Source organism: Heloderma suspectum, chromosome 11 (assembly GCF_057233095.1).
Source record: "Heloderma suspectum isolate Gila_16-S chromosome 11, 16-S_ref, whole genome shotgun sequence".
In the NCBI taxonomy this organism is placed as follows: Eukaryota; Metazoa; Chordata; class Lepidosauria; order Squamata; family Helodermatidae; genus Heloderma; species Heloderma suspectum.
Window position 1 is genome coordinate 17973451 of NC_139468.1, and position 14250 is coordinate 17987700.

The 14250-nt window shown below is 48.7% G+C and overlaps 1 protein-coding gene across 4 annotated transcripts in view; it reads right to left on the minus strand.

Annotated features, from left to right (window-relative positions):
• Window positions 1-14250, minus strand: part of GRAMD2A (GRAM domain containing 2A) — a 72260-nt gene that overhangs the window by 14544 nt on the left and 43466 nt on the right. For all 4 annotated transcript variants that reach the window (XM_084817060.1, XM_084817057.1, XM_084817059.1 and 1 more), the window contains 5 exons: window positions 13769-13829; window positions 11749-11821; window positions 8437-8540; window positions 4532-4630; window positions 671-742 (listed from right to left, as the gene is read on the minus strand). In XM_084817060.1, coding sequence (XP_084673186.1) covers window positions 671-742; window positions 4532-4630; window positions 8437-8540; window positions 11749-11821; window positions 13769-13829 — 409 coding nt within the window. The remainder of the gene's footprint in view (window positions 1-670; window positions 743-4531; window positions 4631-8436; window positions 8541-11748; window positions 11822-13768; window positions 13830-14250) is intronic.

A 14250-nucleotide genomic window follows, 5' to 3' on the forward strand; every position in this document is an offset into this window, starting at 1 on the left:
AGCTATCCAAGATTCTGACCCCATCCTCAAAATAGGTTCAGCGCCAACTCCTTTAGAGTTCTGGCTGGTTCTGAGTGAAACCCAGAATGGATTCACAGCCCCACCGAAGTTGGAGCCACTGGCCTCTGCTGGTTGGATCCAGGGCTACGCGAGCTTAATGGGGCTGGTGGAAGTGGACTTCCCCACCCCACTCTTCCTCCTGGAAGCCCCTCAGCTGCCCTGAAAATGCGACAGAGGATTGGGGGTCCCTGCTGAACGAGGTGAACTGGAGTGCAGAGGACTGAAGGGGAAAGAGAAGGCTCTCAAAAATCAGGACGTACTTTCCCCCTCAGCCCGCTATGCCGCATTGCTCCCTGTTCAACAGGGTCCCCCAACCCTCTGTGTAGCAGCGGGAGCAGAGGCTGCCATGAGGTGACGCAGCAAGGAAGCCCCCTTCCGCTGCTTCCATTACACACCCACAACTCTGGATCCAAACCAAGATTATTACACCACCTTTCAGAAAGTCCACTGTTGCGTTTTTAGTTTATTTGTTACCATGTTACGTTTCAATGAATTAAGCTCTCGTTTTTCACCTGTATTTTATTGTTATCCACCTTGAATGCTATTTTTTTGGGCAGAAAGACAGGTTATGAATAAATAAGTAAATAAAATAAGATTTAAAAAAAAATACCTGCAGGTGGGTGCAGACTCTCCGCAGCACATCATACACACTGTCTCTGGAGATCAGGGACACAAAGATGTACTGGAAATAGAACAAAAACAAAGCAGCACTGAGTAACCAAAGCCAGCAAAGATTAAGGCAAGGTATTTGGGGAAGGGTCTGGCCAGGCTGCTCCCTGTATACCAGGGGTGCAGAACTGAGGGCCAAAGCCAGCCCTCTGAGGGCCCCGCAGGAGGCCACGCCCCCTTCCCCTGGCCCCACCCCCATTTTCCCCAACAACCAATCATTGCGTGGTTTCCTGGCTTTTGTGCAGGTTCTTCCCCAATCTGAAAGGGTGAAATGCCTCTCCTCAGGCTGAGTTACTGGCAGATGGAACTTTAAGCTCCAATACACTGGTATTTTTGGTATTTCGCCCTGCCCCTTTTGCCTTTGGCCCTGACCCCTTTTGCTTTTATACACACACACACATACTTTTAATTTCTATACCGCCCAATAGCTGAAGGTCTCTGGGCGGTTTACAACAATTCATAAGACAATAAAATACAGCAGAAAAGCACAACAGCAAATACAGCATAAAATTTTAAATATACCAAATGTAAAGCAATTTAGACAGCTAAAAACAGTTTCAGTACAATACTAGACCTGTTTAGACGATTGGAATAAATGCCCCATCATATGTCATTAAATGCCTGGGAGTAGAGGACGGTCTTAACCTGGCACCAAAAAGATGATAGTGTTGATACCAGGCGGGCCTCAATGGAGAGCTTGTTCCATAGTCGGGGGGGGGGGGCACCACGGAGATGGCCCTCTCGCTTGTAGCCACCCTCCAAGCCTCCCTCAGAGGAGGCATTTGGAGGAAGGCCCCAGATGTTGATCGTAGTGTCTGGGCAGATTCGGGTCGGGAGAGGTGGTCCGCCATGTATTGCAGTTCAGAGCCATGTAAGGCTTTATAGGTTAAAACCTCTGGCCCTGTCCACCACTGGAATATGTCTCTCTGAGAGCTTCTCTGAAATTTAATTTGATCCTGAGGCTGAAAGAGTCTTGACACACCCGCTTCTTTACGGTAGCCTTCCCTAACTTGGTGTCCTCCAGATGCATAGGACTACAACTCCCATAATCTCCAACTGGGGATTATGGGAGCTGTATTTTGGTAGCTGGAGGGCACCAGGTTGGGGAAGACTGCCTCACAGTGTCAACCTGAAGGCACAGACTTTAGTAAACACCCAGCCAAAGCTCAAGAAAGCATGAAATGGAAAGGCAGAATACGGTCAACACTGAGCTTGTGCGAGGTCAAGCCTCCATCCTGCCAGCTCAACACAAGGCAGGTTTTGAGCCAACAGGGCAGGGTTTCCCCCACAAGCCATTTCGGGGGTGGCTTGGAATGGAAGCCATGCATGTGTCTGGAAAGTTTTTGCAGGTTTCGTTTTCGGGAAGCCCATGAAAGGGAAATTCATTGGACAGGAGCCAAACAGCCAAAATTCACTTAGCCATGGCGTAAATGCTCAGAACAAAAAGCCACATTCCACCCACGCCTCCACTTCTAGAGTTTCCACTGGGGGCGTTGCCTTGATTTCCTGACTTCAAGTTGCTGTGCAGCTTGATGGTAAAATTGCTTTGTTATTTACCCTGAACTGTAAGCCGCCATGGAACTTTTAAAAATCTGAAACGCAGGGTAGAAACGCTTAAGCACATCAGTATCGTGATGGTGCCTGCAACCTCTCACCAGAGAGGGATGCCACAGTTCCAATATTCCTAGCTCCCCTCTGCCCCCAGTGCTTTGGTCTGGCTGACCCATCTCAAGGGAGAGGCAAGTAGAACTCAAAGTGGAGCAAGACATGGAGAAACGGAAACACACAGAGCCGTTCGTCTCAAGGAGATAGAAAGACGATTATCATTCGTCAAGGGAAGCATGCGCCAGCAGAACAAAACAGCCGGCAAGCTGTTCGTGTAACACAAGGACCAAAAGGCACCAGACCATACGAAACAACACAGCAGGTTTTATCTCCAGGCTCAAAACATTTTCAGTATGATAACCACAAACATCCACTGCCTCAGGATATGCAGCGAATGCTATGGGTTTAAATAATAACAAAAGGGTCTCATGACACCTTAAAGGAGGTCTCTTTCAGCCGGGGGGCCACATTCCTTTTGGAGAAGCTCTCGGGGGCCACATTCCAGTGGTGGGTGGAGCTGAGGTCAAAAGGGGTGGGGCTAAAAATACCAGCATACTTCAGCGTAAGGGAACATAACACCATAAGAAGAGCCCTAAGGCTGGATCAGACCAAGGGTCTATCTCATCCAGCATTCTGTTCACACACTGGCCAACCAGCTGCCCATGGGAAACCCACAAGCAGGACATGAATGCAGCATGTTTCGCAGCAACTGATGTACATAGGCACACTGCCTCTGATACTGGAGGTGGCATATAGTCATCAAGACTAGTAGCCATTGACAGCCTTCTCCTCCAGGGATCTGTCCAACCCCTTTTTAAAGCCATCCAAATTGATGGCCATCACTACATCCTGCGGTAGCAAGTTCCATAGCTTAATTCTGTGCTGTGTGAAGACGTCCTTCTTTCTTTCTGTCCTGGATCTCCCACCAATCAGCTTCATGGGATGGCCCCACTGGGTTCTAGTATTTTGAGAGAGAGAGAAAAATGTCTCCCTATCCAGGGAGTGATCCTATGGCCCCTAGAGAGCATCTGGGGGGGCTCTAACCTCGGAGCCAGGAACCGACGCTCCCCGCCTCCACCCCCTCACAGCCGGCATGGAGAGAACCATGCCAGCAACCTCGGAGAGGGGATAAAGGGGGTGTGCTGGCGGGTGGCGAGGGGACTGGGGAACCCGGGATATAACATCTCCCAAGGCCTCCCCAGCCCCCTTCCCTTCCACTCTGACGCGACCCAGCTAGACAGGCGAAAAAGCCCACCTAGCCAAAATGCAGAGCGGAGGAGTGTGGAGGCGAAGATTGCCTCTGCCGCTCCTCCCGCTCTGCATCAGCTGCCCATAAGCCACCGAGTTCAGAGGCTCACGAGTATCAGCACGGGACTGCGCTCTAAAGCCCTGACTGCCAGTAACTGTGACTTAGGAGAAGCATTTCAGCCTTCTAGAACAGAGGGTCTAGAACACTGCACAAAAGCCAGGACACCACAAAACGACTGGTGGTCAGGGGAACGTGCTTTAAAGGTTGCTGTAAAACAACCTTCCTCTACCTGCCACCTTCTGGATTTGCTGGACTACACCTCCCATCTTACCCATGGCCAGGGATAATGGGAGTTGTAGTCCAACACATCTGCAGGGCGCCAGGTCGAGGAAGGCCACCCTAGGCTAAGGGAAGCTTGGGGAAAGCACAAAGGATGGAGACCGTACCCAGCACCCGCGGCTGCTCTGACATAACAGGGAGCCGACAGGAGAGGTCACAACTTATTCCTCTGAAGGCAAACAGGAAGCTCCCCCTGTCTGCACCTGGTCCTCAGCAGTAGGGTCCCAGGAGCTCGGTCATACCTCTCATCTGGATTCTGCCATGCAAAGCTGTGTGGTGGATCACCTGCGCAGAGGCGATGGATGACCCTGACCTGCCACCGTACCCACCCTGCAGTGCCCGTACGAAGGCCTAAGGGGCCCAGTGCATTCTGCGTTTGCCGCTAAGCTGCTGGGTGTGCTTTCCTTTTATGTCATTTATTTCTCTATTTTAAATTTTGTTGGTTGAGTAGGCCTTTAAGCCTGACTACGCAAAGTATGTGCGAGTGAAAACATTCAGAGCTTTAACTGCAAACAGTACAGCTTTGTGGCAAGGCCAGCAGAATGGGATATGCACAGCAATGCCGGGGTGGAGGGAGGGGAGGGGGCAGATCCGGCCAGTGTCACTTACCTTTCTGCTGGCATTGGTGGTAATAGCTAGCCCATTCGGCAACAGCCGGGCCGTTTTGTGCTTTTTTATCAGTTGGACAGAGACAACAGGAATAACAACCTGAAACAGAGGAGAGAGAAAGAAAGAAAGAAAGAAAGAAAGAAAGAAAGAAAGAAAGAAAGGAAGGAAGGAAGGAAGGAAGGAAGGAAGGAAGGAAGAAAGGAAGGAAGGAAGAAAGAAAGGAAGAAAGAAAGGAAGGAAGGAAGGAAGGAAGGAAGGAAGGAAGGAAGGAAGGAAGGAAGAAAGGAAGAAAGAAAGCAAGGAAGAAAGAAAGAAAGGAAGAAAGAAAGGAAGGAAGGAAGGAAGGAAGGAAGAAAGAAAGCAAGGAAGAAAGAAAGAAAGGAAGAAAGGAAGGAAGGAAGGAAGGAAGGAAGGAAGGAAGGAAGAAAGAAAGAAAGAAAGAAAGAAAGAAAGAAAGAAAGAAAGAAAGAAAGAAGTTAGTTGCAGGATGTACATGAATGGAGAGGAGAAAGAACAGGATCACATGCGATGATTATCCAGTTTCCTTGTTACTGTCTGCAGGATCATCACCCAAATCTTAACCATATTTATTTTGGAAGGAAGCCACACTGATTCCCATGAGACGTACTAACCAGGAAGTAATTGTGCTTAGGACTGCGGCCTCAAAACAATCACTACTTGTGAATAAGATTAGCCAAGTGATTGATTGATTAAAAAAAAAATCCCAAGGGTTGTTTCCCCTAGCCTGGTTCTGCCCTCAGACTAGTAAAGCTGCCGCCACTCAGGCTGTGTGTAGAGGACGCAGACAACCGGATCCGCAGACCCTTAAAGGAAGTATTGGAGAAAGGATATTGCCTGGGGTACCCATGGCAGGGGCTCTGATGGAACTAGTGTTGAAGGTCCTCGTAGAGCTTCAAGCTGCCCCCTGAGAAAAACCCCAGACAACCAGCATTGCCGTAATAAACGTGCATGCTTGGCATGCCTGTGCCTTTGGTGAGCAACCCACTGGATAGCGGCCACAGCGAGTGGCACACTCATTGCCACGCCAAAGAAGGACTGGAACAGCTTTTTCAATTTAAAATTACTTTTTTTCGCAGGGAGGCGAAAGCTTGGTGCATATCCACTTCTAGCCTTTTTAAAAGGAACACACACACGAATTGCTAGGCCACTTCACCCTTTTCCAGTGTCCTGCCACTCAGTCCCGTTTAGTTCATTCCTGTGTTCCACCTACTTGCATGAGACTAGCAGCGCTGGCCCTAGGTTTGAAGGAGTCCTTGGATGTCTGATACCCCCCCCCCCCCGTGGTTGCAGCCCTCATCTTGGTTTTCCACAAATGCAAAGCCTTGGAATCGCTGTTATTCCATGGCATTGTGGGTAAAAAATGGCCTCCTCCACAAAAGCATGGCAGATGCCATCTTTTGTGATGTCAGGATTTTTTTTTTTTTTTACCTATAGCATTCTCCAGCAACAGTAATTCAAAGCCGTTTCGCTTGGGGGAAACTGCTAAGATACAGACCACAATCACAGCTGCCAGGGTCTCAGAGGAAAAGCCCTCACTTGTGGCAGTGGGCCCCAGCAAGGGTCAGTGTCAACAGTGGACCTCTGTGGTTGCCTGAGGATGCCAGATGATACCAGCCCTGGGGACTAGGGGAAAATTGCTGATTTTTGAAAAGGGCCAGGCCTTTTCCAGTGTAGTGAGGTTACACACACACACACACACACACACACACACACTATATTTGTGCACTTATCATCAAGCTATCAAGACTGGATCAGAGCAAGTGTGAGAGTAGCAGGGAAGGGCGGAAAAGTTAGAAAATGTGCAGAAAAGGGCAAATAAAACAATCAAGGGGCTGGAACAACTCCGCTATAAGGAAAAGTTACAACATCTGGAATTGTTTACGTTAGAAAAATGCCAGGTGAAGGGAGACATGACAGAGGTGTACAAAATTGTGCATGGTGTGGAGAAAGTGGATAGGGAGACATTTTCCTTGCTCTCTCATAATGCTAGAACAAATGAGTGTCATGCCATGAAGCTGAAAGGTGGAAATTCAGGACAGATAAAAGGAAGCACCTCTTCACACACTCCATGGGTAAACTATGGAATTCACTTTCACGAGGCATCGTGATGGCCACCAACTTGGATGGCTTTAAGACGGGATTAGACAAATTCCTGGAGGAGAAGGCTATCAATGGCTACTAGGCCTGACAGCTATATGCTCCCTCCAGTATCAGAGGCAGTATGCCTATGTACACCAGTTGCTGGGGAACATGGGCAGGAGGGTGCTGTTGCACTCATGCCCTGCTTGTGGGTTTCCTGTGGGTAGCTGGTTGGCCACTGTGTGAACAGAATGCTGGACTAGATGGACCCTGGTCTGACCCAGCAGGGCTCTTCTTATGTTCTTATGAAGTTGGCCCCAGTCCAAAGAAATAGCTCATGCCCAGCCTTGGAAATGGAATGAAAGGCCCAAGAAAGCACTCTGGACAGAAAAGCATCCCTTCAGTTAGTGTTGAAGACATGAGGGAGGAACACAAACCTCCCAGATATTGTCCACTATGGACATGACCAACCATCTAAGGAAAACCAACAGTCACAGGGGAAAAAAGGGTTCAAGGGTGCAGTTAAAAATAAGTGACAATGCAACAACAGAAGAATCCCGCTAAATGGGCTGAACTTTAGGAGTTGGAATTAACATTCTTCCTGTGTGATGTTTATTTAAATAGGTAGCGCTGCCGTTATAAATAATTCAGCCATTTGGCGCCGTTTTAAGGAAGGCTGTTCTAAATATGGAAGAAAGTTACCCATCAACGGCAGTGTTTACTGGATAACCTCAAAACCATAAATCTAGCAGAGAGGCTGGAATTCTGGACTGCATCAAATTCAGTTATGGCTTCCCACACGCCACGGAGACGAGCCTCGCCTCCAAAGCAGTTTTCTTTGAGGATTTAAAAAAGAGAAGCAAGAGAGAGTCGCTTCCAGAAGGTGCGGTTGCATCTTGAGGAAGCAAATAAAGACACTTTTATTCTCTCATTTGGCCGACAGCTGCTCTGACTGCTACGGCCGCCTTTACATTTAATCTGCTTTAGTTCTCTCTGCTTTTAGTCTGTTAATGTTTGGTGTTGTTTTAAGGTTGTCATTTTAATATGTTCTGATTGTTGTCATCTGTCTGAAGTCTTTTAAGAAGGATGGTGAGATAGAGTATTTTTTACAAAACAAATAAAATAGAAGAATAAATAAGTGAAGAAGCGGCTGCAGTCAGTGTCCTAGGGAAGAACTGTCCCTCTCTCCTCCCACCTTCAGACTTTCTCTTCAAACGCATGTGAGCAAATGCTCTGGACCAGGGATGAGGGACATTTTTCTGTTGACAGTCACATTCCCTCAGGGGTCAACTGTAAGGGGCCACATGCTGGTGGTAGGTGGGGCCAGAGCCAGCAGGGGGCATGGCCAGAGCCCAATGTGGGTGGAGATTACAACACTGCAGGATTGTATTGCTCCCCTTCCACCCCACCTCACCCTGTTCTGCCACCACTTCTCTCTGTCTCTTTCTCTCCTCCAACCTGGTGCCCTCCAGATATTTTGGACTTCAACTCCCAGCATTCCTGACCTTTGGCCATACTGGCTGAAACTGATTGGAGTTGAAGTCCACACCATCTGCAGATCTACCTTCTGCCCAGCATTAGATCCATTTCCCTGGGGGTTTTGACCAAGACTGCTTTAGGGCACAATCCTATGCACATTGAGACAGAAAAAAAATCGTACAATGTCAAGCATTCCCCAGCCCAACTCCTGGTTTCGAACCCCTGCCTCCGGGTCTCTCACAGGGTCCTTTCCACCCTAATTCCAAACACACACTCAATTCCATGAAAATTCAACCCTGTCAAATGGCGCACCGAGCCCAACTTACCTTGATATCTTTCCCAAAAAGGTTTGCGTGGAAACAGAGCCAGTTTGGGGAAATGTACAGCCGGCCTTGGATGAGAATGTCTCTCTGAAGGGCACAGGAGCAGACTTCAAAAAATGAAAATATAGACATGTAGTAACAGGTATTATTATCCTGCTTTCCAGACAAAACCATCACCCAAAGCAGGCTTGACTCAATCCAGCACCCCTGTACATACATGAAAGCAAACCCAGTCTGCCCTCCCTCAGCCTTACCAATATTTTTTGTTAAAGATAAGACAACCAAGGGAAGGGAACTTTAATCCCAATCTGCCCCCTACAGAACCTGACCAGCAGCCTGCCTCTGACCACATTGGCTGCCTCTGGCTCTCTTGATCAGGGGTGTGGAACCTCTTTCAGCCTGAGGGCCAAATTCCATCCGAAGAAGCTCTCGGGGGCCACATTGCAGAGGTGGGCGGGGCCAAGATACCAGCATATGTTAGTCTAAAGCTTTTAGTACCAGCAACTAAGCCTTAAAAGAGGCCTTTCAACCTTATTTATTTATTGCAGTTATATCCCCCCTTTTTTCCTCCTTAAGGAACCCAAGGAGGCGTACATAATCCTCCTCTTCTCCATTTTATCCTCACAACAACAACCCTGTGAGGTAGGTTGGGCTGAGAGTCTGTGACTGGCCCAAAGTCACCCAGTGAGCTTCCATGGCTGAGTGCGGACTAGAACCCGGATTTCCCGACTCCTAGTCCAACACTCTAGCCACTACACCACACTGGCTTTAGAGTGGGGAAAAAAACTGCATAGAAGCCAGAAAATCATCCAATGACTGGTGGTTGGGGAAAGGGGAACTGCAGGGGGAGAGACTGGGACCCTAGGAGGGCCGGATATGGCCCCCCAGGCCTGAGGTTTTGCACCCCTGCTTTTGATCCTTGGTTGCTGACTCTAGGCCCTCATCTGTGACTGTCTTGGAGCTTGATGAAAGGCCTGATGTGAGAGTGCAAGCCCCAAGAAAGGATGGCCCCGCCTGTGAGGATTCCTTTTGCCCCTGCTGAACCTCAAAAGCCAAATCAAAACACAGACAAGAGGCTTCAATCCACAGCTTTGAATCTATTACTTCAATGGGTCATACAGATGCAAATTGTCAGTGACTCACAGTCTACAAAGGAAATGCTTTCAGGGAGTTCAAAGGAAAGCTACGAAAGTTGCCAACCATTTGAAGAAAAGGTGGGCTCACTATCCTAACTTAAGGGGTGGGGGGGAGATCTCCCTCTCTCTCGTGAGGCCTCTAAGCGCAACTGTTCACGCCGGGGTTAGACGAAGCTCCGCCCCTGCCATCTCTCTCTTGGCTCTGGGCCTGCGCCTGGCGTCTCACAATTCAGGCTCTCCAAACCCCACCTCTCTCTGTTCGCCATCTCTCATGGGGGTAGGGGGGTGAAGAGGGGCCCTCTCCATCCAGCTGGGCCTTTGAAACCTGAGGAGTCTGCCTATCCATGTCTGGACAAGCCTGGGAAACTTCCTCCCCCACGTCTTGTGGTTCTTCTTCAGAATCTGAACTACTCTGCCATTCCCTGCGCTCAGAGGCAACCCTGACACCACCATAACCCCTTCAACCTGGTGCCTGGTGTTGTTTTGCACAGCATCTTCCTTCCCTCTCCACCTCGAAGAAAAGAGTCCTGGGACTGTGTTGGACCCAAAACTGAACCCAAGTCAGCCATGTGACACAACCGCAGAACAAGGCTAATGAGACCTTTAAGCTGCATTAACCAAACTGCAGTTTCCAAGCCAGATGAAGCCATCGCTCCACTTCACACTGGACTAATCATACCTCATTTGAACTACATGGTGTCCAGTTCTGGGTAGGGAGTATGGATTGTGTACAATCCATTCCATCTGTGTGTTTCATGGATTGTCAGGTGCCTTTCGCTCCATCATCCGCCCACTGATGGGATCAATTTTTTTTGTTCCTGAATCTGTACAAATTCGCATTTGCGCAAATGAGCAATTGCACAAATTCAAACATGACAAAATGCACAAATTCCCCGAAATGTGCACTTTCACGCTTTAGCCTATGGGGGAAATGCACATTTTTGGTCGTTTTTTTTTAACCATTTTGTGTATTTTCTATGACGACATTTATGCAAAATTCGAGAAAGTTAGAAAATCAGTCTGCAAGTCTGTGGAATGTGCCTGACAGGGGAAAAAGTGGTCTGCTGCGGAATCCATGGGTCAGATTCATGGAAATCTGAACTCATTTGGTTCCACTGCAGATTTCTCCAACATCCCTAATTATGGGCGCCACTCTTTAAGAAGCATGCAGGCAAATTGGAAGGAGATCCAGAGGAGGGCAGCAAAGGTGGTCAGGAGCATGGAAAACAGGTCCTGTGAGGAAAGGTTGAAAGAACTGGGTATGTTTACCTTGGAAAAGAGAGAACTAATGCAGAACATGGTAGCAGCACTTCTCAAAAACCTGACAGGTTCTCACACAGAAGAGGACAAAGACTCGATTTCTGCTGCAGGACTAGATCTAATGGGCTTCAAGCTAAAGGAAGGTAGATTTTGGCTGGACATTAATGTTCCCCCAGAGGAGGGGGCATAGCTGTAGCTCAGTGGCAGAGCACCTGCTTTGCATGCAGAAGGACCCCGATCCCCGGCATCTCCGGGTAGGGCGAGGAAAGAATCCTGCCAGAAACTCAGGAGAACTGCTATCAGTCAGTGTCAGCAATACTGGGCTAGATGGGTCAGTGCGCTGAGTCGATATACAGCAGCTTCCTGTGTTCCCAACTTCCTAATGATAAGAGCAGTTTCACAACAGAAGCAAACACCTAGGGCCAACGGTGTGCAGAAGGCACATCGGATCTATTGCTAGATCTTTGGGTGATTTGCAATGAATTGGCGGGTTTCTGACTCCCATTGCTGCTGTTGAACAATAGCAGCAATGGAACGAACTCCCCACCCAGCCTAAACTATACTGCTGAAATGAAGAAACTGTGGGGTAACCAGGAGTAGATCTTCGTGCGTGAGGACTGAGAGCTCTGTCCAGTTCTGGTACCCAAAACAAATTCCTGGACTCAGAACTCGTTAAGCGTACATCTTTTTGCACCAAGCTCTGGTGGGCGGATCTTGGGGTCCTAGTTAAAAACAACAAAGTAGACCCTGGACGCCTGACGTCTGCCCACCCCTGAGCCAGGGGAGAGACTGGCTCCCCCTCGCTGGGGGTGTTCAAGCGGAGGCTGGGCCACTATCCACTGGGAATGCTCTTAACTCTGGATTTCTGATGGCCTGCAAGGCCTCCCCCCACCCCGCCAATACAGCATTTGCCACTCACCTTTCAGCACACTCTCCTCCGTGGGAATGTCCTTGAATAACTTGTGGTATTGAGAGTTGTATTTATTTGGTGGCTAGAAATAAAAACAGACACAAGCAGGCAGGCTATCAGAGAGGGTCCCCAAAGGACTGTGGCAACAGTTAGGCATCAAGAGAACAGCCTGGCCAAGGGTTTACTGCCTTTGCACTCTTTTTCTTTTGTGAAAAAAAAAAAGAAGAGGAAGAAGAAGAAGGCTCACAGGGCCCATTGCAAAGAGTTCAGGAAAGAGACAGACCACACGATGTCTGGAGAGGGAAGAGTGGGGGAGCCATCACACAGAAAGGAAAAACAGCCCTTTACACCAGCCCACATCCAGGTGTTTTGGACTACAACTCCCAGAATCCCTGACAATTGGCCATGCTGGCTGGGGCTGATGGGAGCTGAAGTCCAAAACATCTGAAAGGCACCAGGTTGAGGGAAGGCTGCTTTAGAACAGCAATAGGCAACCTGGTGCCCTCCAGATGTTTTGGACTACAACTCCCATAGGAGCCAGGCAGCATAGTCAATAGGCAGGGATGATGGCAGTTGTAGTCCAAAACATCTGGAGGGCACCAGATAGCCTACCCCTGCTTGAGACTATGGCTCAAAGTGTTTAGATGCAGACAAGAAGGCAGAAAGTGACAGATACACTCCTTTACTGCAACACGAGGAAGCTGCGGAACCTAGTTGGGACATCGGAGGAATCCCTCTGGGGCATGGAGCTTGCTGAGTTTTCATCAGCTCAGCCCCCCAGACTTTGGGTCATTTCCCCATGAGCTGGCCCAACTCGATCTGTACTGAGTCATACCAGCTCACCGATTTGGGGGGGGGGTCATAAACAGAAATTTGTGCAAGTTGCAGGTGCAAGTTGTGCAAATTAAGCAAATTATGGCCAAAATTTGTGCAAATTACGCACACTGCAGCTGCAAATTTGCACAAATTTCTATTTACCAAAAAAAAAAAAAAGTTCTCGGATTTCAGGAAAAACTGATGGCTTGGCTTGAAAATACAAGCCAAGCCAGGCAAACAGCAGGAATCGGTCGAGCCCGAAAAGGCCCAGATCTGCAAACAACAGTCATCCTTATCTAGGAGAGCATTTCTCAGATTGGTTATGCTCAGGCATACCGTGTACAGTTCCCGTCACTGTGCCTCAAACAAGATATTGCAGAACTGGAAAAAGGTGCAGAAAAAGGCAGCTAAAATGAGCAGGAGACTGGAAGACCTACAAGGAAAGTTTACAACATTTGGGGCTTTATAGCATTAAAATGGTGAGTAAGGGGGTGTGGGGGATGACAGAGATGCTGGGGAACATGAGCTGAGGGATGCTATTGCACTTGTGTCCGGCTTGTGGGCTTCCCCTTGGGGCACCAGGTTGGCCATTCTGGGAACAGAATGCTGGACTAGACAGGCTTTGGTCTGATCCAGCACGGCTCTTCTTACATATCCTCACACTTACATTTCTTTGTCATAGACTGATTACAGAATTTACAGCCTCTGGCAAGACAAGACTGTAAGACAAAATTAATGTCCAACAAGGTAGCAATCGGTTAAGGTGTAAATCAAATAAACAACCATTTCCCAAGAATCTGCCCTGCCCCTCATATGGAAAGATGACTCTCCTGGAGCAAGGCTTCACCCTTGCCTCCCTTTGCAAGGCATAAGCATTATCTAGTGCCCCCGGTAAAGTAGCTGAAGATACAAAGCTACAAAAGCAGGAACCATACGTGAAAATAGATGCACTGAGAGCCCAGAAAAGGCTTTTAGAAACGCAGCAGATGTCATGAGCCCAGGGGTCCTGCGAACATCAGGCCAAGAGCAGAAGGTGGAGCCGCAGGACCAGGGCAAAAGAAGCCGTTCTCGGTCCAGCAGAGCAGGCGGCTTCCCAGGGAGAAAGCAAGCGGCATCCATGCAAAGAGCACCCCCGCAGCTCTGTCCATCAGACCCACCAAGGACAAGGGCAGCAGAGTCCAGGGAAATAGTGGCAAACCCTTCCCGGACTCACCGTGACTTCTCTGGGACCTTTCTTTAGCTCGTCATCCTTTACGGCATCACTCAGGTGCAGACTGCAAGACAAAGAGAGATTCCACTGATGGGCATCTTCTCTCTCTCTCTCTCTCTCTCTCTCTCTCTCTCTCTCTCACACACACACACACACACACACACACACAGACATACAAGACATATATATCACGTCTCGCACTTTAACTTCCAGTTGAGAGAACTTCTTGATATGGTCATCTATTAGGCTGTTGGCAGCTGCAGAGCAGGCATTCCTGGTGGTTGATCCCAAGGTTCAGGAAACAGCTGCCTGCTAAAGTTCTCCAAATTTGGGATCTTAGCCCTTTTTAAAAACAGGCTTTAAAAAGACCTGCTTGCTTAGACAAGCTTCTAAAGCTGAATGTGCCTAAGTGACTTTATGGGCAGCTGCTTTGTATTTCCGCCTGCCGTTCCTCTTGATGGCTTTATTGTGGTGTTAAGTCGCAC